Here is a 24,873-nt window from a genome sequence, read left to right as displayed (position 1 = left end):
TGGAGTTACCGATTGCGCCGTACGAACCGAACTCTGTCGTAAACCGAGGAAATGGCCAAAACGACCAGGGGACTTTAATTTAAAAATAAATAAATGAATTGTTTAAAAAAAAAAAAAAAAGCAGGCTGGTGCCTTCTCTGACTTCCCCCGGTGTGTCTGATTTTGGGAGGCAAAACTAGCTCCGCCCAGCCCAATAAAGCCCAGAACCTTCTCTCTTCCAATCGAGACAAAAGAAGGAGAAAGGCGAGGAAGAAGCACATCGCGGCACCTTGGAGACGACTACCAGCACGGACGCGCACACGCACACGCACACGCACGCACACCCTACTAACCTTTGCACCTTCATTGTCCAACGTACCCCGGTCCATTCGAACCGCTGGACGCCGTGTTCCAATGATGTACCTGTGGATTCTGCTGCTCTTGGGAGGTTTGCTTGCTGGACGTGCTAACACGCAAGGTGATTATGATTTCTTTTTTTTTTTTTTTTTCCAATCAATTATCTATCTAATAATTTCTCTGTGACAGCTTCAATGCTCATTGCAGTGTGCGCGCGCGCGTCCATGCATGCCAGTCTGTCTGCGGGCGCGCGCGCACGCGTGTGTGTGTGTGTGTGCGCTCTATTAATAATGATTAATAAATGGGACGCATCAAGGGTCTGTGGTGGCCCCGCTGTCGTTTACGTAATTGCACTTACGTCCATCGGTATTTGGACAACAGCATCATTTTGTATTCTACTGCAATGTTGCCACCCCAATGGATTTGACCTAAAACGGGTTTGCGATTGGTGGCTTTAATCTTGAAGAGGTTTTTTGGAAAAATTGCAATTACAATGAAGGAATAGGAGCCGCTGTAATCCTAGGATCAAAACTATTTTGAGAAAGTGACGTATTCGCAAATAAAAGCAAAACTGTTAATATAGTGGGTGCAAATGCTGAGCCTAACGTTATCACCAAATTCTGACTTTTCTCCTCAGAGATGCTTTTTGCGCGGGATTCACTTATTACTGTACTCCACTTCTTTGAAATTAACACCCATACAATGTAATGAGGTCCAATATAAGATGTGTCAATCAATTCAGCCTTTACAAGTATGATATACACAGTTCGACACTGTCAGAATGGTATTGACTTGTTTGTTTGTGGCATGTATTGTAAAGTGGTGTATTCATATAATTGCAATGCCTTGTACGAAGAGTTGTTTCATATGGTAAGATGAATATTATTGTAAAAAATTGCAAAATGCTACATTACAGTCAACCCAACTGTATTTCCATGTTTAAACACAAACTTAGAATTTACCCTGCAAAAATGATCTAATTTTAAGATTTTAAATGCCTTGAAGAAATTTCATTTTTATTTTTTTTTCTGCATTTCAATATTTACAATATGTAAATCCTTTTAACATCAGCACTTATCAAGCTAATTTTCTAGATGTACAGTTAGAACTAAAAAAACAATACTTCCTTTTAATGGAGACGTGCCATTTTGTTATCACAATATAAAACAGTTTCCACATGTTTTAATGACATCTCCATGACAAAAGTTCTCAGATTTTCTTTGTAGGATAGAATCTATGACTTTAAAGTGGCTCTGGATCTTTGCCCTGCCTATCTTCCAAGTCGTGGACGAAGAATCCCTGTGTGGGGGTGGTATTCAGTAAATCTGCTCAATTGAAACAAAGTGCTCGCTCAGAGATACGTTTTCATAAATGGACAGATAAAAGATTTGCTTGGTTGTTTGATTTCACACTTGCTGGCTCGGGAGAGACTCCAGAGACCCAACTGTTTGTATACAAACCATCCAAATTTCCATCAAGTTAGCCTAGCACATTCAAAAACAAATTTTTTTTTCTCCAGCTTCTGCATCTCCCCTCGTGTACCCCCGTCACCCTCTAGTGAAGGGTAGCCTCGTTTTTTATTTTGATTTTTTTAATTTTATATAAATTTTTTTTTTTTTTTTTAAGATTATGCATGTGTGCCTAATAAAATGATCAGTGAAAGTGATAGCGATCCTTTACGTTGGTGGGTTTGGATGGATGAGATGTTGGCCAATGTGGTTCTACCGCTTCCCTTTGGCTTTAACCGACAAACCACCAGACACACACACACACACACACACACACACGGCTGCACTCTTTTGTGTCTACCTCTTCCATCCCATCATTTTCTTAACCTTCGATGTGTGTTGACACTGAAACGAGAAGCGCCTGCTTGTATGCATTAGCTAGAACCGTTATGTAAAGTTATAAAAGTGACGTATGCGTTGGGAGTGTCTCTGTAATCAGAGCAGACCTCCAGCTGGAGAAAATGCCCCACAACTTCACTTCCCCTCCCCTCAGGGTCCTCAACATGTACATGTGTGTTATGTATGCTCGAGTGTTGACGATGTACACAAAAATGTAGTCTTGCGTGTCTAAAAAGTGAAATGGAAGGTTCACCACCCCTAGATGAAGGCTTGTATTATTGTACCAGGTGTGTGTGTGTTTGTGTTTTACACATTCAACTGCCCTCTGGTGACCGTGTACTTGGGGGAAATTGCACTTTGCGTCCCACAAACACACGATACAGCTTTATACCTTACGCAACGCCTGTGGTCTTACAACCTGACCACCCACACACGCACAAATTAACACACATATTGAGGTGTGCAGTTACTGTTTGGTTTCTGGTTCAAGTAGACACATCATTTCCAGTTGAGATGTCAAGAAAGTTGGCACTGATATAATAGTACACAATGGTGTATATACATAATATTAGTCATCCACATTTGTTGCGGCACCGGTTGTATTCAAATATCCGTTGCTTGAACTGTTATAAGACCGTCACATAGATGGTATTTGGTAGTTTGTCTTGAGCATTTGCCATTATGTGTTAGCATCAGGCTCGTGGGCTTTAAAGCATATTTGAGGTTATTTTTAATACACGTAATTCTCCTTGTTTTATGTTTAGTTGGACCGTAAGTTTCAATTAAGAGTTCCAATAAAGATAAAAAAAAAGCCACCACAGACGTATGATAAAGGTAATAATCATTTAACCAAAAAATGGTACGCTGCGATGAAAGTGGTACACACATCTCTGTCCTGGCTGCTCAGTCAATACGTTCCTTATGTGAGGTGACTTACCGACACATTTGTTTTTGTCTTTTAAGCATTGGTGGTAGTATTGAAGTTGAGATGGCGACAGTTTGACTTTGGGATGATTTTCTATTTCCTATGGGAAAAGTTTGAACGAAAAGGTTCCACAGTATAGGAAAATAGCACTGCACAAGCTCATCATGTGGCACTAAGGGGAAATGTTCAATATTTGGGTTATCACAATAGCGGTGCCTGCATCGAACAGCCGTGAAGTGTGTGAAACGTGAGACTGGTGGAAAGATTTCTTTGGGTGATGCTGGTGCATGCAGAAGTCTTGCCTGATTCTAAGGCTTTGTGAGGTTTTCTGCTTTCTCCATTGGCCTTGGCACAGCGTTGTACCTGTGAAATGCAACCCATATGGACATGTAACGGAAGAAATAAATATGCAGGATGTCTGTAAAAGAGTCTCTCCATATTGCAAACATATTGCCTGCTTAGTTTTACATAAACTGGCTCATATATCAATGTCATTTTTGTTTGTTTGTTTGATTGATTGTTTTTGTCATTGCCAAGCCACTCTAGAATACGAAACAATATAGTCCTGCCGTCTAGCCTCATCCTCAGTGAACCAGGAAGTAGCATGCTAGCTAACATATGGATGACGGACAAAGACGAGATACATTTTTTTCCCCACTTTTGTTAAAGGGACTGATTTGCTGTTTTGATCATCGTAATGGAATCTTTCCCCATTTGTAAATAAAAAAAACTGGTACGGTTTTGTCCTCTGTTATGCTCAGCGAACCAGGAAAGCGCCTGCCAAAATATGAACCACACAAACAAAACCCAAACACAGCAAATCCCAAGACATATATATTTTTTTGGTTAGAAGAGTTGAACGTTTTCGCCATTTGAGGCTAAGTAGAATTGTGGCCCCACACTAGAGTCCAAAATAATATCCTACGAGCTTATCTTTTTTTTGTAAACCAGGAAGTAACCTGTTGCTAACGTAAAGGGGTGGGGAGGGGGGACAGAATATATACTGTCCAAAATCCTTTTCAGTTAGCTAGAAACTTAGATTAATTTTAATTTAAGCCATAATGGTGACACCACCCTTTTCTGCTCCAGAATAAAAAAAAAATGCATGGTCCTGCCGTCTTACATAATTCTTTGGGAACTAAGAAGTAGCTTGCTAGCCAACAAGTGGACAGGGAACAAAACATGAACAGTGCAGTGGTTGTTTTCACCACAGAGGAATTTATTTTCTCTTTAGTCATAATGGAGACAGCGCCCGGATCCCCACTCCAAAACCAAAAATGGTGAGGTCCTCTCATCTTGGGTACGTTCGGAAATTCTATCTGACGCTCTCACTGCGCTCTGTGTGCAGTGTTCAGAGAGGCAGAGTGCGCTCCATTTTCTATGAATTCACAAACGAGCTTGTTGGCCATTGGCAGGGATACGGCAGTGTGTCCGCCATATTGGATGTTTCAGTTCTGCATGGAAACATCTCATCCTGCCGGGCGCTCTGGCCGCTCTTTCTCCTCAGTCAGAGTGATGGGAGCGCAAACGGCACACTCCAACAACGCTTTTCAGTTTTTGAACATTGAGAGCGAGTGACTTTCCAAACGTACCCCTTATAATATCATCCTCAGGGAACCAGGAAGTAGCTTACATATTGTTAGCCTAAAATACATAACTGCTTAAAACAAGAAAATACACAACAAAGTTACCTCGATTCAACCTTTGCGGATTAGCTTAACCTGGATGACTGAGAAATCTCTATTGACAAAAAGAAACGACACAATTTTTAGCAAGCACATTGGGATTTTTGAAATTGATATTACGACAGTAAGTTCAAAATGACTTGGCCAATTTTGCTATTAGGCTAACGATACGTGTAATGGACCAAAAAAAAAAAAATGCAAGTACGGCGCTAAACATTAAATTCTATTAAGTTCTATAAATCTATAACACGTTTGTGTATGTCGTATACTTTGTAGATCGTTGTTCCTTGACGTGTTGGATACAAGCCAGAATACCATCGAAATGTAGAGTTAACATTTTCATATTTTTGCTGTACGAATTACAAAAATCCTGTTCATTCACTGTGACTCATCACCTCGCTGCTCCGAGTCGAGAGTTAACGTGCGGGGTTTGTTCGCTTTGCCTTGGCACTACCATGTCGTTTGGGCTCAGAGGATCGCGTGCGACCACGCGGAGATGCAGATGAGTCAGAAGCCTCCGGGGAAAGTGGTGGCGAGGGAAACAACGAAGGTGCGAGAGACAAAAGGAAAGAAAAAAGGAAGCAGTGGCAACACTACAGATTCAAAACAAAATCACCCTTAAAGGGAAGGGGAAAATGTGACACATACTTAGAAAACAACCTTCCCTTTAAGGCAAGTCCTGTATGTTGGCACCATTGAGAGGGAGGTAGGGGTGTTAATGCACCCCCCCCCCTTTTTTTTTTTTTTTTAGAGGGAGAGAAGGGTAGTCAGTAAAGGAAGTGATAAATGGGAACACAATGTTCCATCAAGTGACGCTATAAGCAGATTGTTTTGGTTTATTTCATTTTACGAGGGATTGTCACACCATCAATCCTGTCATCATGCTCATAACTGGATCTCATTATATGTAATTGCATTCATGTTAAACAAAACAGTGGAGTTAATTCAGATTCATTCAAATAAACAAACAATTTCCTCATAACACATAATGACAATTGAATTAGTCAGCTCAGTAAGTATATCCTTTATTTGTACAGACAGTTTTCTCTTAAGTAACATTTTACCATTCTTAACATTCATACAAGTGTAAGAAGATCTAAAAAAATAAATACATTCTCAGATGCGTATCTTTGAATGTTTAATATCAGACAAGCGAGACAAAAAAAAGCACCAATGTAATATAAAACGAAGCAATAGAACACTCTACCTTCGCTAACAGGCGACGACATGTTTTCTTAAAACTCTTTGTTGTGGATGTGCCTTCTTTTGAAATAAGTGTCACCAAAAAGGCTAAAACAAACAAAAAAAGCAAAGCATAATTGGCTAATCCTCCCAGCTTTAATGCATATATTCTCAAAGAATTTGGGTTGGTTTCTGAAATGCATAACCTTTTTTTGGTGGTTTCACTGCAGTTTACAGTGGGACATACCAAGAGTTGAGTCCATATCACTAGAAGTGCCTTTGGTGTCTTCATCAGAATCATTCAGGCATCATGGAAATGTAGTATTTACATTTTGTATTTGATAAAAACGTGTGATTTTGATCACGTATATTCAGTTTTTATGATCATATTGAACATTTCATGTGTGTCCCTGAAATTGCTGGCCACCCTGTCATTATGGTGTTTTAGAAAGCTAATGTATTCAGTGACATTACAAGCAGCCTTTTGTATTTCTCCGCTTGAGGCCGAAACAGTGGATGGTTGCAGGGTAAATATTTCACTTCTATTTGATAATTTTCATCATATTATGTGTGTTGTATGTTGTCAAGCTTAACATGTCCACTCGGTCATAGTGAAATAATTGATTAAAAAATAATAATCAGAAATTCAAAATATGTTTGTTAAACAGTAACTGAATCATGTTGCTTGATGAAGGTCCACCATGTGCTCATGAAATGCCAACTTTAGCCCAAAATCTCCCCCCTGCCATTGTCCACCCTGTCAGCAAGCTCACATACAATAGTTTGCTGTGTGCATGTACATTGCCTGCTTGCAGTTAATTTATTTAAAAAATGTGGGAGCTTAACTAATATGCATTTCTAAGAGCAGAAAAGCTACTTAATGCAATAAATATAAAGTTCAAAGGAAAATGTAAGATCTTTTTGGGGGTGAAACAGCGATGTCTCAAAGGCACCTTATGGCAGTTGTCTTTCTCGTTCATAGGCTAACATGGCAGCTGCTGTCACTAAACATAAGCAGCCTCGTTATGAAAAACACACAACCGTTCACCGTTATTCTGAACGCAGTGTCCGAGAATAACATTGGGCGCGAGCCACTTGCTGCTTCACCAGGTCTAAAGACAAAGATTTTGTCTGCTGAGCCGGTTCTGGTAAAGTTCCGTTACAAGCTCGTGCACATCTGCCGCCTAATGACTCTTCAAATAAATGATGCAGCGCTTGTGTTTACATTAGACTCGGCACTGTGCCGCGAGGTAGGGAAAAAAACAACAACAACAACAACGTCGCTCTTATCACATTTACTCAGCATGCATGTGAGTGTGCTTGTCTGCTGTTTATGTGTTTTGTTTTGTTTTAACACATGCGTCCACAGCCGAGATGTGTTTGTGCACGTTAAGTTGGTTTGTTTATGCATTCCTTTTTTGGGGGGGGCGGGGGGGGGGTTTGATCCTTGAAGGTGTGTTTGTGCGTGGAGCGTGCCAGGTTGTCTCATTCGGAGGATTTACGGTGCGACGCGCTGTCCTTCGGGCTTCAAATGATACACTTGGCAAACATAGATGTTCTGTTATGAAACTTGCATATATAATGAATCCAAGATGAAGAATAATTTTCTGCGTCAAAGACATTAATGGCACTTTAGTCATTATATTTAGTACATCTATCCATTTGATATAGCGCTTGCTTGTACAACCACTCACATTCACAGCTATGGAAAATTGAGTCTTTAATTAACCTAACATGCATGTTTTTGTAATATGGGAGGAAGCCTCCACAGCTGAGATTCAAACCCTGAACCTCAGAACTGTGAGGCAGGCATGCTAACCACGTGTTCGCCGTGCTTCCATTTTCAGAACAATTTCCCTTTTGTCAACCTTTCCCAGCAGCAATGTCGCCTCTTGACGGTGTCGCTTCCTCGGTTTTCAGAAACGTCTGCCGCTCCCAGCGCTCCCGCCCGTCAGCCCGCTGGCTTTGCTGTCTCAGCTCCTCGCATGCATCAGGGGAATGTCACAGCGCGGTCTCAAAGACGCACACACGTGCGCCCAACAAAGACGAACTCTTCTTATTTTCTCATTAGTGCACACTCGCAATGCCAGCGTGGATGCAGGCTTTTTATTTTGTGTGTTGAGGCAGGTTGGATGTGATTGATGTCATCCCATTGTGGCTGCAGCAGGAACACATTAGCACAGGGTGGGGCTGTCTGTGTGTGTGTGTGTGTGTGTGTGTGTCAGTGAGGTTATGCTTTTTGGAATATGCGGTGAACCAGTTTTTACCTTTCAGGCAAAAGTTAGAAATAACAGATGGAAAACAAATGCAACAGTTATACAAACCGCAAGCAGACTTGTTTTGTTTCTTTGTGGACTTCTCAAATGCACATGGTGGAACTGCTAATGTTAAACACAATTAAGTAATTACTTTACAATGGATGTTCCAAATAACAATTGAAAATTCCTAACTGTCGTACAATTGTAGAAACAAGTTAACTGCTGTTAATCCAAAAATGTAAAACAATAAAACAGTATATTAAAGGAAACATATAGTATTATGTAATATCCCAAGGATCACAAATATAATGCTGGGGTGCCAATATTTTTTAGCACGACTGTAGGCAGCTGACAAAAGGTTATTTGGTTGTTTAATTTCACACTTGATGGGTGAGCAGGCACTCCAGAGAGACCCAACTTTTATACATGCCATTAAAAAGTCAATTTTCCATAATATATCTTTGCTGACTTGTAATAACTTTGTCTCACGTTATTCTTATGTCAAAAAATTGGCCATTAAAAAAAACAGACAAAGAAAAAGCATGTCTCGCCTGACATCATGCATGATGGTGGTTTGTGGTTCAAGACTGTGTGACTTTAGCAGGCTACTTTTCGCAATCATTGAATTTGAAATTGTACGACTGTATCCTCATTCAAGGCAGCAAAAGAAATGAGTGTTGGTCATTCTTCTGTTTTTGGTTTGATGTTTGCCTGGTCTTTATGTATTTTTAAATGAGCTCTTCACTAAATGTGTGCCCTTTGTTTATTATTTCTCAGTCTTATTCCTTTAACTGCCTCTTTTTAGATGACGTGCCCCCAACAGATGATGCGACCGTCCATTCAACCTTGCTGCCCGAATTTGAAATGCACTCAGAAATGGAGGCCGAAGCTGCAGCAGAGGTGAGGACCTGTCGGTTTATTGCACCCGACTAACCAGACACATTAGTAATTGTCACTCATGTGTTTGGTAAACTGAATACCCCTACATTTCATCTTCAGCACCCCTAAAAATGTCACATCATTACAAGTGTTTGTATGTTATAATATATTATTACCCTCCCTTTTGTGGCTGTCAAAAGCATTTGGTTCACAGAGTACAGTATAGTTTATGAATTTATCTGCCAGCTCAAAGTTGATTGGAATTATTTGGATTAGACAGTCAGCCGGCCTGTGGAAGATGGCGCAGTGGAAGGACACATTAGATGTGAAGGGATTTTGTTAGTTTAAAAAATGATCTAAGGATATCTGGTCGCCCTACCTGAAAGTTAAATTATGAGACTTTGCTTCTCCATTTAATACAGGAAATGCTACCAGGAAGTGAACCCGAGTCAACTGAAGCTGGAGCCCATGAAGAAGTGACGCCAGCTGAGGGGGAAGCAGAACCAGAGGCTCCGTCAGAGGCAGAAGCGGAGGATCCCGCAGAGGGAGAATCCGAAGGAGAAGCAGAGGCAGCTCCAGAAGGAGAAGACGACGTGGCAGCTGACCCAGAACAAGAGGCTGCAGCAGAAGAAGAAACAGAGGCTGCAGGAGAACCAGAGCCAGAGCCTGCACTAGATCCAACGGCCGAACCAGAACCAGAGGCGGCAGAAGAACCAGCAGCAAAACCAGAGGCTGCAGCAAACCCAGCAGCTGAACCAGAATCAGAAGCTGCAGAAGAACCAGCAGCGGAACCAGAACCAGTAGCTGCAGAAGAACCAGAAGCTGAACCAGAACCAGAGACTGAAGAAGAACCAACAGCTGAACCAGAACCAGTAGCTGCAGAAGAACCAGAGGCTGCAGAAGAAGCAGCAGCTGAACCAGAACCAGAGGATACTGCAGCGGGAGAAGCAGAATCAGAGGCTCCTGAGTCGGAACCAGAGCCCTCAACCCAAGGTGATCAGGAATGTTTACATTTAACATGACTTCATGTTGGTGTGAATGGTTGTCTGTGATTGACTGGCAACCAGTCCAGCGTGTAGTCTGCTGTTCCCCAAGACCCTCAACAGTATAATTGTTGAAATGTCATTTGCTCAAGAGCAAATAAGATCATTTGAGTTTCTCTCTAACCAGCTGTCAAAGTAACAATCATTGTCATTCTTATTAACCGAGGCTAATTAAATATCTCCTGCTTGCCATCTGTTCTTTCAGGTCCTTCAGATGGTCTAGAAGATCCAGAATCAGCGCAAGACATTCCCGACGTCGACGAACAACCTTCTGCCAGCTCTGATGCTTCTCATGTCCACAAAGAGGTCAGTTAGTGTCTCAGGGGTTTTCCGGGAAACAAACTACAAAAAAATCCTTGAGTCTATGGAAAATATCTTTCTTCAATTGAATGCAAATTGCAAGCTGTATTCAACACCCCTCTAAGAGTCCCCTGTGCTAAATAAAACATTTTCACAGCATGGATCTGAAGATGAAGGCACAGCAGGAGCAGACGCAGCTGTGCCACATGATGAGTCAGCTCACGTGGAGGTGGACGTCGGCACAGAAATCAAGGCCCAGGACCCTTCAGGTGAGGGTGTATAATAATAATAATAATGAATAATACACATTCACATGTGCTATGTACAGTACCATTTTGTATTCAGGAGACCTTTGTACAAAAGCTAGCAACATACTGTAAATAAGTAGAAAGTGGAATTGCTTGAAGGTATTACTATCTGTGAATACTAGCGTGGGAGATTTGGCCCAAATGACTGTCGTTGGTTGGCGGAGGTCTCTCTCTACTGTCTTAACAAATGGCGTTTTCCATCCCATAAGAGTGGCCTCCACTCTAGCGGAGGCTATACCTCAATTTATTGTCTACTTGAATGATAAGTGGCTCACCTCAAATAGACACCTTCTGTTTAAAAACAACCAGCGCTGCCACAAGGTGGCTCTAATTACCTTTTACTATGATGCGCTACCTGTACAGCAGTCATGGCATCTGTAAAGCTGAAAGGAGGAAGTGCTGCTGTCTATACACAAATGAGCCTGGAATTGGGCTTGGTACACTTGACGTAATCTAATCAATGGAGAGTCAGGGAAGTATTGCAGAAATGTAATATATATATATATCGTCATTACTATGTGTAGTAATTTATATCATTTTTATTGTTCCTATGTATCTGTTGAACATTGGTCTAAAAATGCATTTGACCAAATCTAGGCCAATAAATGCTGAGTGGAGCAAACAAACAACCAAACAGTATTGATAAAGTGTTTAAATAAATGTTAATTTATAGAATGACACAAACAACTCATTAGAATATAATGAGTCACATCGCACTGATTGTAATGAGTTGGAAATTATGGCAAAATTCAATATCCATCCAGTCATTGTCTTCAGTGCTTGCCGGAGCCCATCCCAGATGACTTAGGGTGAGAGGCGGGGTACACCAATCGGTCGCAGGGCACATATAGACAAACAGCTGTTCCCAGTTCCCACCCACCTTAGAGTCTTCAATGAACCTAACAAGCGTGTTTTTGAAATGTGGGAAGAAGTTGACGTACCCGGCGAAAGCCAACGCAAGCACGGAGAGAACATGCAAACTCCACACAGGTAGGCCGCAGCCCAGATATTGAAACCCCAACCTCAGAGGCAGACGCGCTAACCGTTATAGCACCGTGCGCCCACAAACTTAAAATCTTAATTGTGTGTGAGCTGTTCTTTCTGAATAACTACAGCATTTTCCCAGTGTGTCATACTGTAACGTGACCCCATAAATATCCATGGAATAAGTCAAAAATGTTACGTAATCATTATTTTGACACGTGTCCAGTTCTCATGGCAACTCCCTGTTTTCTCAGCACATTGATATGAAACATAATTTGGGGAGGTTTTCTTTTAAACACAAATGACCTTGACAGGTTGTGGAATGGGTGGGTTGCGGTTAATTTACCTTGAATTCAGAGCGGTTATGTTGTAAGCAAGAAACCTTCCAAATAACCTCCGTGCGACTTTTAATCACAGTGGAGGTGTCACCCTTCATTTGTCTGCACAAGTCTTTGTTTTTTTTCCTCTGCCCACATTTGAATAACTGCCTTTTCTAATTCCAAGCCTTTATTCATCTGTTAAATATTAGCACTGCACTTTGTAAATTCCCACCTGACTGTATGTCCTCCCTTTTGTCAGTCATGAATAGAAATACGGTTGAACCTTAAAGGTCCAACGCAGTCCTGATGCGGCTTGACCTTCTATTTGTACAGTACATAATTTATAATTATTAATTTTCTCCTATAGAAAATGATGGAAATAGTAATGCTTTTTTTTTCCCCCCAAGGTCAATACTTTTGCCATCAGAAAACTGTACTGGCAGTGCTTCCATTATTTTTGTTATCGATTTTAATCTTATTTTCACTGGGTCTCCACGAGATTTGTACAAGTTTTTGTGCAGCTTTTAAAGTGTAAACAAGTCAACGTGAGCCACGGCTGCTACATGACTTATTCGTTATGGAGTGTTACTAGAGCACCTGTATGGTATCGGTTTGAAGTTTTATTTTTTGGGAATGTACAATTATTTCAAAATCAAAAAGAGGAAATAAACTTACCTGTCAAGCAGAAATGTTGCGAATTCCGCATCGCTTCTAAATCCTCGAAGCTTCACCTCTGAAACGCAATGCCTATGTTCACGCTTATTTGCATTTATTTTTTTATTTTTATTGTTTTTTTTCTTGGGTGGATATTCGGCCATAGTTTCAGCAAAGCTCCTGAAACCCAAGGTAAGAGGTCAGTGCAAGTGGAGAGAAATGATTGACACCACGTCAGCCACGCCTTCTGTCTCTGATTAGAGGCACAAGATCGGGCCAGAGAGGGCAGATTTTTGTTTTGTTTTTCACTTATCATTTTACTCGTATACTATTGTCAGGTAACACTGACAGTTTTAATAAATATGACTAAAAGTGTTTTTTGTTTTTTTAAACTGCAAACTTTCCCTTTAAAGGCATAATTTTTACCAGAAATCTTTAGCTGTGTGAGTCATCCACTCAAATACACACCCCATTTTGCCCTCTTATTAGTTGGGTGTAATTACTTTAACTATGAGCGATACCACCATGTGTCATGGTTTTATCATGACTCACACAGAGCAGACATAGCAACTGTAAAACTACATTTTCTCAACCTCCAGTTTTTGTGCGAATGTAGGCACATTTTATGCTGTATTATTGGATGGACATTAACTCGTGAGATTGAGAGTATCCATCTTAACACTCGTGCCAAAAGAAAGTTGTTCTTCCATCCGAGACTGAGATTCACTGTGTGAAACCGAAACTGAATGATCACAAACCCTAAATTATATACTAACTTCTACCTTGACCTGCCCTCCCCAACACTGAACATGCTGTATAAATCTTTCAGGCTTTTCCCAAAAGAGCACTGAGCGAGGTTATAATGCGTTGCTGCTGTCAGATAATATCCTTAAAATGATGTCATCACCAGTTCACACAATCACGGTTAACGCCCTTTGCTGCTATTGTTACGGGCTTGTTATTGAGCACAGCCCTGCGAGGCATTTACTTATAGCCGTGAGGGGAATGACATGATGATGGACGGGTGGGGTTACCATGGCGATGGTGGGAAGAGACGCCGTCATGTTGTCTGAGTTGTGGGGGGACATCTGGACAATATCCCACTTGGGTGGAGAGGGATGAAAAGTGACCTGCAGAGATTAATTTTGCCTTTCACTCACCAGTATGCGTGAATGTGTGTTTTGTTAGATGGAGGCTTTAACTTGGAAGATGCTCTGTCACAAGGCGACGCACAGGACATGCCGGCCCATTCAGGGCGCAGCAATAGTGGCGGATCAGTGGGTAAGTCGCCTGAAATCTTGACATTCTCACACCCATAAGCATCTGTGAAGAAAAAGTGGAAATTACAATAATAGTCGCTTTTCAAGTTTAAACTACAGTTCTATCATCACACGTTTACACTCATCCTCATGATTCTCACAAAGCAAGAGACTGTATGTGGAAATATTTGTGTCTGTCGCTTTTAAAGTTGTATGACTTCTAGGTTTTTTTTTTAAGGTCCACTTCAAGTCAGTTCATCACAAAATGAATCCAGAGCATTTTGTTCATGAAGCAAACATAAACCCGAAAGTTATACTCACAGTATACCCAAAAGTGCATAGGGGCATTACACTGTCATTTATTGAATCATTGTAATGCTTCCCACGCAGTACTTTTACTTTCCATTTTGTCAATAATGTGAGAAGGTGTTTGTTTGTTTTTCCCCCTTAAAACCCTTTTATTCGCCACCTGAAAGCTGAGTCATCCAGGTCAGTTTAATCATTATAATCGAGTGAAAGGCGCTCCTCCCGCGTACTCTGTCATTAGTGGCTTTGTGGGACAAGTTGAAGCAGGTATTAAGGCAGTCATGACGACACATGTATACACAAGGCCATAACAAGCTCTTGAATGTTTAGCCTTCAGCCTCCCTGAACAGCTTTTTAATTTTTTTCACCCCCCCTTTTCCGTAGCACATGTTTCTGAAGCCACAGGAGAAGGTAAGCAGACCCCCATCAGAGCAGTGCTCGTTTCAAGTGGTCTACTGCTAAGTTTATTTTAAAGGTAGACATCAAACAAAGAGAATTACACATGGTGTATTTAACCAAACCACTTACTAAAGTCAGCTTGCTTAATGCTAGCACACAATGCGCCATGTGCAGACTTGCGAACGGAATTAGCGTTCATGCTGCGGTAATTATAAACCTGTAAAGGACTTGTATTTGACCACATACAGTAGCAACACATGCAGCGAGCACATACAACAATACCCGCAGGCATATATTCTTTATCCTATGCGAAAAAGAAAAATAGTATTGGAGCTTAGTTGCGACAGTCTTCTGTTTCATCATCAAATCTACGTGTAGTATGTCTATGTATTATACTGCCCCCTGGTGGCAAAGGAAGGAGCAGCACAATGCCCATTGAATTGAAATGATATACAAACTGTTTAATTGTTTACATTCTATTTAATTACTCCATTACAGTACTGTATGTTTTCATGGAGTGTAATACTGTAGAGTGCTATCTTTCTTATAACAAAATAAGTAAAATAATAAAAGTAATTTTGGGCTCTGGAACAAATTAATGGCATTTCCGTTCATTTCAATGGGGAAAGATGACTTTAGATACATGTGTTTTAAGTTACAAGTGTGGTCATGGAACGAATTATAAAGTTGTAAGCCAAGCCACTGTATAGGCAAAATCATCTCAAATCAGTTAGCTTTTGTCACTAACCATCATAAATACCTTATTGCCCACAGGCAATGTTTTAACATTTCAACATCACAAACTCTCAGACTAGTGTAATAAAGAAGTTGACATCTTTTTTCATTTTTTCCATCAGACGCTGATGCTGAAGGTGAGTTCTCTCCTTTTGTATGTGCGTGCGTGCTTGTGTGCGTGTGAACATAACCAATCGCCTTTGAAGTTCCTGTTCGACCTGCAGCACCAGCATTTTATTTTTTTATTGCATGACAACAGTGCCAAGCACTATCCCAATTGTGCGTTTCACAATAGTAGTCAACAAAAACATCATTCAAATTACTGATTTTAATCAAGAATTGAAATGATGAAGTGAATCAGCAGGCTGTTTTTCCACAGGTAGGTCAAATTGCTGTGTGCAAATTGCGCAACACAGAGTTTCGGTTATCATTGAAGAACTTCAAGCCTACGCTTTCCATTCATCCATCAAATTTCCACACCGCTTATCCTCTCACTAAGGTCGCGGGCATGCTGGAGCCTATCCCAGCCAACTCTGGGCAAGAGGCGGGGCACAGCCTGAACTGGTCGCCAGCCAATCGCAAGGCTCATATAAACAAACAACCATTCGCACTCAAATTCACACCTACGGACAATTTCGAGTCTTCGATCAACCTACCGTGCATGTTTTTGGGATGTGGGAGGATACCAGAGTACATGGAGAAAACCCACGGAGACACGGGGAGAATGTGCAATTTCCACATAGATAAGGCCGCATTTGAACCCGCATCTTCAGAACTTTGAAGCAGATGTGCTAACCAGTCATCCACCGTGCCGCCGCCTATGCTTTCCCTTTCATGGAAAGCATGTTGCACCAAGCACAGACACATGAGCTAGCGTAAACCATTCTGCTACGAGCAAGGTTAGTTTGTCTCAGTAACTGGCTAAAAAAAAAGAAATAGGGTCAGTCTCGAAAGTGATGCTGGTTGTGCCTTTGTAGTAGTTTGCGTAGCGACGTAGCGATACGCTGTCACACGGCACAAGAAGGCGCGCTCAGTCATTGCTATAATTAGCGTTTTTCTCAATTTTCATTTTTTTTTTTATTTTAAGATTATCTTTATCTTAGAAGTGTTTTTCATACAAATGTTTAGAGTGATTTTGAGTTTGCTACCGCGTTAGCATAGGTTAGTGATAAACTACGGTACGGCCATAGCAACGGAACTTCATCATATACCAGCAACCCCTATAAAGGTTTAATTGTCTGCCAGAATGTATTTAAATAAAAAATCATACCTTATTTTGTTAAATATTTGTATTTTATTCAAATATGATTGCTCATGAAGCCTCTAATTCAAATTTTTTTTTTTAAATTAAGCCTCACCCCTCATCTGAACAATTCTTTCCATTCATACTTTGTTGTCATTCTTGTTGTTGTCACGTACCTAACTGCAGTTTATTTCAAATTGTTGCTGTTCTTATTTATACTACCATATGTGTGCTACTTTTCAGCCATGTGGTAAAAGTTTTGTACAAAGTTTGCGATATGAGTAGTCCACAACATGAGTTACGCCTGCTGAAAACTACAGAGTCACAGTATCACTCACAGTTAATTTCTTTTCTGACTCATCATGTCAAACTGTTTGAAATGAACTTCTTTTAATCCTTTGTTCCATTCCCTCACTTCCCCCCGTTCTACCCCGACATCCTTCCTCGCCGTCATTTTGTTACTTTGGAGGCACAACATCCTGTCATTATAGCCACGTGGCAACTAACACCATTTATTTGACACAATAAGACAAATTATGCAGATTTAATATTGAAACAGGCAGTGTGTGCATGCGTTTCATGGACTCTGCAAGGTTTAGATGTATGCTTCGACTTGGCATGAACACTATTCGCATCAGCATTGTCATGGTAACCAGGTCGCAGCTATGGGCTGAGTTAGGTTGCCACTGTCAATGTTTTTTTTTATGGGTGATAATTCGGAACGGAAGATGAATGAATGAATTACAACATACTGTACGAGAGGTGACTGGGATGCAAAACTGCGAAAATAAGTACATGCATCTGTCTCTCACAAGCTAACAAACATCCATCCATCCATTTTCAACACCGCTTATCCTGGTTAGGGTCGCGGGACGCTGGAGCCTATCCCAGCTGACTTCTGGCGAAAGGCGGACTACACCCTGAACTGGTCGCCAGTCAGTCGCAGGGCACATATAGACACGGACAACCATTCGCACTCACATTCACACCGTCACTGAGTGGGAACTGAACCCACGCTGCCTGCACCAAAGTCAGGCGAGTGTACCACTACACCATCAGTGACTAAGCTAACAAACACAGTATAGATTTTGTTTGAGATTTTTATCCAGTGATACGTGGAACTCTAACACATTAACTTGTAATAAACTACTGTAATCTGTTTGGTGTTGGCCATACAAAGCAGACACTGTTGGATGTCAAAGATATTCCATTATATATATTATATTACACAATATATATACATTATACTGTATTACTTTAAACAAATATATTGAATTTTATATATTTATTTTATAAATTAAACATATTTGTGTTGATGCACTATACAGGTCTGTTTTAATTTAATAAACAAAACAAAAAATTAAAAGCATTATTTTAGCATTAAGTATTACAACTTGTTTATGCTTTATAAAGGGATTTACAGACACATTTTAATTTCACGAGCAGTCGAGGGTGTACCCCGCCTCTCGCCCAGAGTCGGCTGGGATAGGCTCCAGCACGACCGTGACCCGAGTGAGGAGAAGTGCTACGGAAAATGGATGAGTTTTAATTTCCTGAACTGAATCAAAAATGCATTTTTATGTTGGCTTATGCGTCTGTTCAAAAATGAAAACATATTGGAAAAAAACCCACATTTCTTACAAGTGGTGGAAACAGTACATTACATAGGTACCTTTTAATTTTATAAATTGAGCAAAATCATTAGCAAATCATAACTTATTGAGGTAATGTACATACCAAACAAACCACTTAAAGATTTGAATATGTAAAAATGTGTTGGTAATATTGCCAATTTTACCATATCCTGCAGATTGTATTTACATTTTTTAAATATTCTAATCTTTTTAGGATTCTGTTTACTTCTGGATGAATGACCACATACTCCCACAGACACAGCGGAGGCAGCAAGAATTGTTTTTGAATGTATTTGTTTTTGCCTTTTAGAATCCGGTTCGGGCTCCTTGGCGGCGATCTTATGTGGTGTGGCTGTGGCCGTTGTGGGAGCAGTCACTGGATATTTTACCTACCAGAAGAAGAAACTCTGTTTCAAAAATGTACATGGTACGGACATTGTCGTCTCTTTACCGAGACTTTTACAAACTGCACTGTGACAAAATACCGTATTTTCTCGTGTACAATGCGCACCCATGTATAATACACACCCCCAAAGTTGACCTCAAATTCTGGAAAACCCTTCCACCCATGTATAATGCATTTTTACAATGCATGATTTTGCTTCTACCCATATGATCAAAATTATTCTGAACTTAAGCACTTTATTTGAACATGTAATCCTTTTTTGAATTTACTTCCTCTTATTTTGAAATTCACAGCTCTACTTTTATTTAGTAAATGAGAAAACACACAGTTGTGCTCATATGTTTGATTACCCAGGCAGAATTTGTAAGATGGGTACAATTCTTGAAAGAAAACATGAAGGACCAGGCGAAATACATTTAATTTAATTTTAATGGGATTCAAATTAAACGGTCAAGCATTTCAGAAAAGTATTATCATTAAAAAAAAAAAAAAACATAAACATAAAGGAATTAATGATGGGTGTTGTTCAGTCATCAGTCATATTTAAAAAATATATATTAAACAAATTCTGCTAGGGTATGTAAACTTATAAGCACAACTGTACATATATGCAGTCATACGTACCCCTGTCATATTGGAATGAAAGCGTAGGCTACACTTTTTTTATAACCACTAGGTGGTGGTGACATTTTGGAATGAAAGTGTACAGCTTTTTCATAACCACTAGATGGCGGCATACCTTTATAAAATGTGAAAGTTTTTTCCATTTGCCCCTATACCCAAGTATAATGCGCACTATTGACTTTTGGGGGGATAAATGCGCATTATACACGATAAATTACGGTAAGTCATATGTGCCAGGATCAGAGGATCATAGAATTATGCTATTTATCACACAATTAGCACACATACATGTAGGGGCCTCAACATTAGGTACACCTGCACAAAATAATGGCTTCCAATCCAAGAGCTGTAATAAAAATTCTGCCTTTGCAAAGGTAAGATTCTGTTTTGATTGGTACTGATTATACAAGTGGAGCTAAATATTAGAGGCAGTTTTCTATATGCTACAACCACCATCATATACATAATGTGCCATATATTTCAGCTAGCTGGTCAAAGAATTTGTCATCCAAAGAAACACACATGCAAGCATGATGCGAAACAAAAGACATTTTCACGTAGTCAGCTGGAAAATTGTGTTATCACCATCAATACAGACACAAACATTGTCGAAATACAGTCAATTCAGCGGCCTTTTTATTTACAGTCAACTTCAGACTGTACGGTAACACGATTTGCCAGTAGTCACGCAACATGTAAACAAAAAAGATGAATGACTGAAACTGCGACAGGCAAAGGAGTCTTGAACAGCAACAGCGACGATATGTAATGTTATGTTCACGTGAATTATATGAACCGAGGTAATTGCAGGTACTGCAAAGATTTTATTTCATGTGGGAGTGAGGTGTCCCAATGTCAAAAGATCTGATTGGCTAACTGTGAAAGAGACTTTTAATGCCTTGACTGGCTTTTTTTTTTTAGAAGAAGATCCGGAGGCTGCACGCAAAGCAGACGCAGGCGAGGCTCAGTCAGATCCTCAAGGTACGACAAATGGCCACACACACACACCCTCAAAGCAAATATTAGCAGTACAGTATTGCATTTTTTATTTGATCTTTTTTTTTTTGCAGTCCTTAGCAACCTACTGAATTCCTCGTAGAGCGGAGGTGATCACGTGACTCGACCCGGACCAACCACAGTCAAGCAAAGTGGCACGCTCGCTGGAGGCTTTCTCCACTGTGGAGCTGCATTACTGTGAGGCCCCCATGTTGGGCTTAGTATGTATGTGTGTGTGTTTTGTGTGTGTGTGTGTGTGTGTGTGTATTAATTAGTGCAGTAAGTGGGTAAAGCAACAAAGCAACTTGATTTGCAACAACAAGAGGCCAGACGTTTGTATGTCCAAAGTTATGTCTTCATGACCGAAAAACTTTTTATAATTTTATTGAGACACGCCACCCATCCATTTATAGGAATTGAAGAAAAAAAAACAAAAAAAAAAAACACTGTGACTGATATCTTTTTTTTATGTCAATTCTATTATTGTATGTTGACAGGGTTTAGATATTTTAAACCAGCCACTATATTCACTCAATGAAATAATAATTGAACATGGAAACAATCTTGAAAAAATTGATTACAAAAAAAGGATGTGTTAAGCGGGGTACACACATATCGATTTGTAACATCTTAACCGATCTTTAAATTGTGACAAACTACACACATGACGAGGAAAAAATAAATAAATTGGGGAGCATGTGCTTACTGCCACACACACAAGGATTTGCTGGCGTAAATATTGAACAGGTTCAACATTTATGATTGTTGGCACACCACGGGATTATCACTCAAAATAATCTTACCAATGCATCTGACAATCGGGCCATTGATCGAAAGGGAAGAAAAATTTTCAAATTCAGACAGATTATCGATATGTGTGTACCCTTCTCTGGGCGAACTAATTCAAAAGGACGCAGATCATGTCAACAAAAATCACACAACGCAAAGTCGACTGGCATGTGTAAAGCAATTGCAGTAGTCAGTTGATGGGAAATGGAAAGTTCTGACGATAATATTTCCTGGATTATGGCAGAGAGAAATGTATTAAAATAGCTGAGAGTCGATACATGATGTCGGGGTTTCCTAAACTTACCTTAATGTCATCTATTGCCTGAACATCAACCTAAACTGTACATAAAGTAATGATAAAGAAGCTTTTTTTTTTTTTTTTTTTTTTTTTTTTAACAGCAGACATGAATCAAGAAGCCCTTTGCAGTAAAACTGATTTAGGTTTAGGAGCCCTGCTACAATGAGCAAAAGTATCAGGACTGATTTGTGATCTAACCAAGACATTTTGGATTTGGAACATTTTGGCGAAGGCTACTTTTCGCCTCCTTAATGGCATGATTGGTTGGGTTTGGTGTGGAAGAGTGTGAGAGCACCCAGACCTCAACCCCATCAAACACCTTTGGAATGAACTAGAACGATTGTGGACTAATGAACAATATTCCCACCCAAAAGAGTATACGCTATCATAAGTGCAACACTCCCATTTCGTAGTCTTGTGTCCCAGTACTTTTGCTCATTTGGGTGTATTTTAAGATGTATTAAAAAAGTCCAAATGGCGTTTTAGTAGCTTAGGCCAACCGTCACTGTGAGTTTTTGTACGTTGATGTGCGTCAGTCTAGTTTTTCTAGAGTGCCTTTCACTGTCCCAGCCTAGCTTGTCCCGTGTGTAGACACACTGAATGTCTCCTAAACGTCCACTCTTTAATGAGACGCTGACTTTGTTTGGGCTTGAAGCACTCTCGTACGCACTCACCAGCCACAACTACAGAGGCGCACCTGCACATTTACCAGTACTGTAAAATACAGTGCGTCCAGTAGGTACAGTAGACACGTCAGAGGAGGCACAGCAGCTTGAGAAACATCATCATTCTCGTTTACGCTCTTTTGATTTAATGATTTAATCGCAACATTTTCCCATTTTGAGCAGTAATGATTAATTTCAAAGCCAATTCACCTTTTTTTTTTTTTTTTTTACCCGAATTTGAGTCTGTGTATAACATCCAACACCTAACATCCATTTTCTCTTCAGGAAAGCAAGTAAATAACTACAATTTGACATCTTATTCAAGATATAATCATATACTTTACTGTTTTGTTTTGTTTTTGGTAAAACAGTACATTTGAAATTGTATATATAACAATAATTATGATATTTCATTGTTTCAGTTCAAGATTCTACATCTTTGTGTATTAACCATTAGAGAAACATTTTTGTAATTGCCAACGCTGTTGATTTGCGGCAGCTGTGGCATGAACCTTATATTGGGTGGTGGTGTAATACATTAACCACTGGAAGTGATATATGGTAATGTTGCTGATGTCAGAATCCACTGTGATATGGTTGAAAATTCCCTGACTTGAAATTTGACCTATGCTTTGCAGTTATTGTTAAAATAAGATGATTTATAGTAGGTCTATTTTGTACAGATGTATGTTGTGTGTAATTTTCAAACTTATTTTTAACTCCCCGGTCCAAGTGGACATACTGTAACAGTAGCTCTGTTTATTGGGTTATTTAAAAAAATGAATAAAAAATATTGATCTCATTTAATAATGGGTTAACTGATTTAGTAGTAAAAATAGTAAAATCATTTTTTTTCATACTCATTAAATAACGGTTAATTAATTGTCATTAAATGAATTAAACTAAAATAAAAAATGTGAATTATTGAATTTTAAAATGTATGTACATGTTTCACTTTTTACCTCATTTACGAAAGACTGCCCCTCTGTCCATTTTTCAAAAAATAAATAATAATAAATAAATAAAATAAAATGTGGCCCTTGCTCACAAGCGTTTGGTCTAGAGTCTGGCCTACACACTTTCAAAAAAAAAAAATAATAATAATAATGCTTTAGCACATGCAGGTGTACCTCATGTTGTGGCCTGTGAGTGCATTTTACAGTCTCTACTACCTATTACTCAGCAAGGTGTGCCTCTTTATTCCATTCAAGCCAGCTGTCTTTTTCTAACATAATCCCCATTTTTTTTTTTTTTTTTGTATTTAAATCCTGTCCATGGTGTATAGTGAGGTGCCTCCGACTGATTGTCTTTGAATAGCGTGTGTTATCTTTCGTGATTGTTATTGTGGAAAATTGCCTAACTATGAGGGTCTGCATCGAAGATTATTTAGTATGTAGTGTAGCGCAAACTGCTAACATCTGAATGTGTTTTTATTTTTATTTTTATGTTGCCTTACATTTGCTGTGTTCCCTTTAAACCTTGCTTGCTGCTTTACGGTTATCCTTTGGAATAAAAAAAAAAAAAAAAAAACGCCACACGGCTGCAATACTGTACAGGACAGAGGCTGTTACTAATAGTCTGGCCGCAATTATCTGTGATTTCGCACATTAAATAATTACTACGTATGAATTGGAGGACTGCAGAACGCCTGGTCAAAGCTGTGTTTTAAAATGCCTTGATTAAAAACAATAACAAGGGATGGGCCAATTTGAGTACATTTTCTTTATATATTATGAGGAACATTTCAATGAACGCAGTAGTAAAGTCATAATTGCAGTAAATATCTGTATATATAAAAAAACAATACGGCAGTAACTGAGAGTGCCTTCTTGTGACCTCAGTAAAAGGTTTGGAAGTTTTGCTGAATTTATTTGATTGAATGTAGCGAAAACTAAGAATGAATCAGTATATCAGTCTAAATAAGAAAATCTCTGAATGTTCTGAACTTCTGTTTGCGTTGAAGTGTGCAGGAGTTGCGCCATAACGGGGATATACTGTACGTTGCTCCACCTCGCATCGCTGATGTCATGTTGTGCTTCTTTAGACAGCAAACTAGTTGAGACTCAGTGAGCAGCATCTCATTTTGTCTTCAGTTGCTCGAAGACACGATTAATCTACTCAATTCTTAATGATCAATGAATCGATTAGTATGCCTATCCTTAATAGCCAGTGACGCCTTTTGAACAAAACAAATATGGACAAACAAAATCCCATTTTCAAGCCTTCAAGCTAGAATGTAAGCACATTGGGCTTTGCTTTGTTGCATCATTAGCGGACCAGTCCTGCCTTATAAGCACATCTCGATTATGAGCGGCAACAAGGTTATGAACACAAAACTCTTTAGAAATATCGAGACATATCATTTCTTTTCTATGAATATTTTGTGTGTGTGCGTGTGTTTCTTTTTATGTAGAAACTGTCATCAAGCATTTGTGGTGTAAATAATGTCGAAGAGGTGAATTAAACAAGCAGTTTCAGTGGGAGTCGGCCTGTGTGTCTTGTGTTTGTGTGTTTTATGTGACTGCAGGCGTCAATGACTTTTTCTGCACCTTGCGGTATTAGATAAGTCATAAACACAGGGAGGAATGACAAGCGTGAAGGGGTAAGTAATGGTTGTGACGTGAAATGTTTGGCATGTCAGGTATTTATAGAGACCGGTTGATGGTGACAGCTCAATAAAGCAAAATACTGTTTAGCCCTCACCCCGCCCGCATGTAAAACGTGAGCATGGAATTCCTGCAAATGTATTTAAATTGCTTTTTACACTAAATATGGTATCATTAATATTAATACTGTGT

At 39.6% G+C, this 24,873-nt stretch overlaps 1 protein-coding gene across 1 annotated transcript; it reads left to right on the top strand.

The window, feature by feature from the left end:
- The first annotated feature begins 205 nt into the window (after window positions 1-205).
- On the top strand, window positions 206-24,558 carry si:ch211-39i22.1 (proteoglycan 4). Its single transcript, XM_061791656.1, has 11 exons — window positions 206-457; window positions 9,039-9,133; window positions 9,535-10,105; window positions 10,361-10,461; window positions 10,613-10,724; window positions 13,910-14,002; window positions 14,671-14,697; window positions 15,543-15,557; window positions 18,608-18,724; window positions 20,249-20,308; window positions 20,398-24,558. The coding sequence occupies exons 1-11, from the start codon at window positions 394-396 to the stop codon at window positions 20,424-20,426; spliced, it is 1,284 nt and encodes a 427-aa protein (XP_061647640.1). The 5' UTR covers window positions 206-393; the 3' UTR covers window positions 20,427-24,558.
- Window positions 24,559-24,873: the final 315 nt, after the last annotated feature.

This window comes from Phyllopteryx taeniolatus, chromosome 12 (genome assembly GCF_024500385.1).
Source record: "Phyllopteryx taeniolatus isolate TA_2022b chromosome 12, UOR_Ptae_1.2, whole genome shotgun sequence".
Taxonomy (NCBI): domain Eukaryota; kingdom Metazoa; phylum Chordata; class Actinopteri; order Syngnathiformes; family Syngnathidae; genus Phyllopteryx; species Phyllopteryx taeniolatus.
The sequence above is the reverse complement of the archived record's forward strand: the minus strand, read 5'-3'. Positions and strand labels throughout refer to the sequence as shown.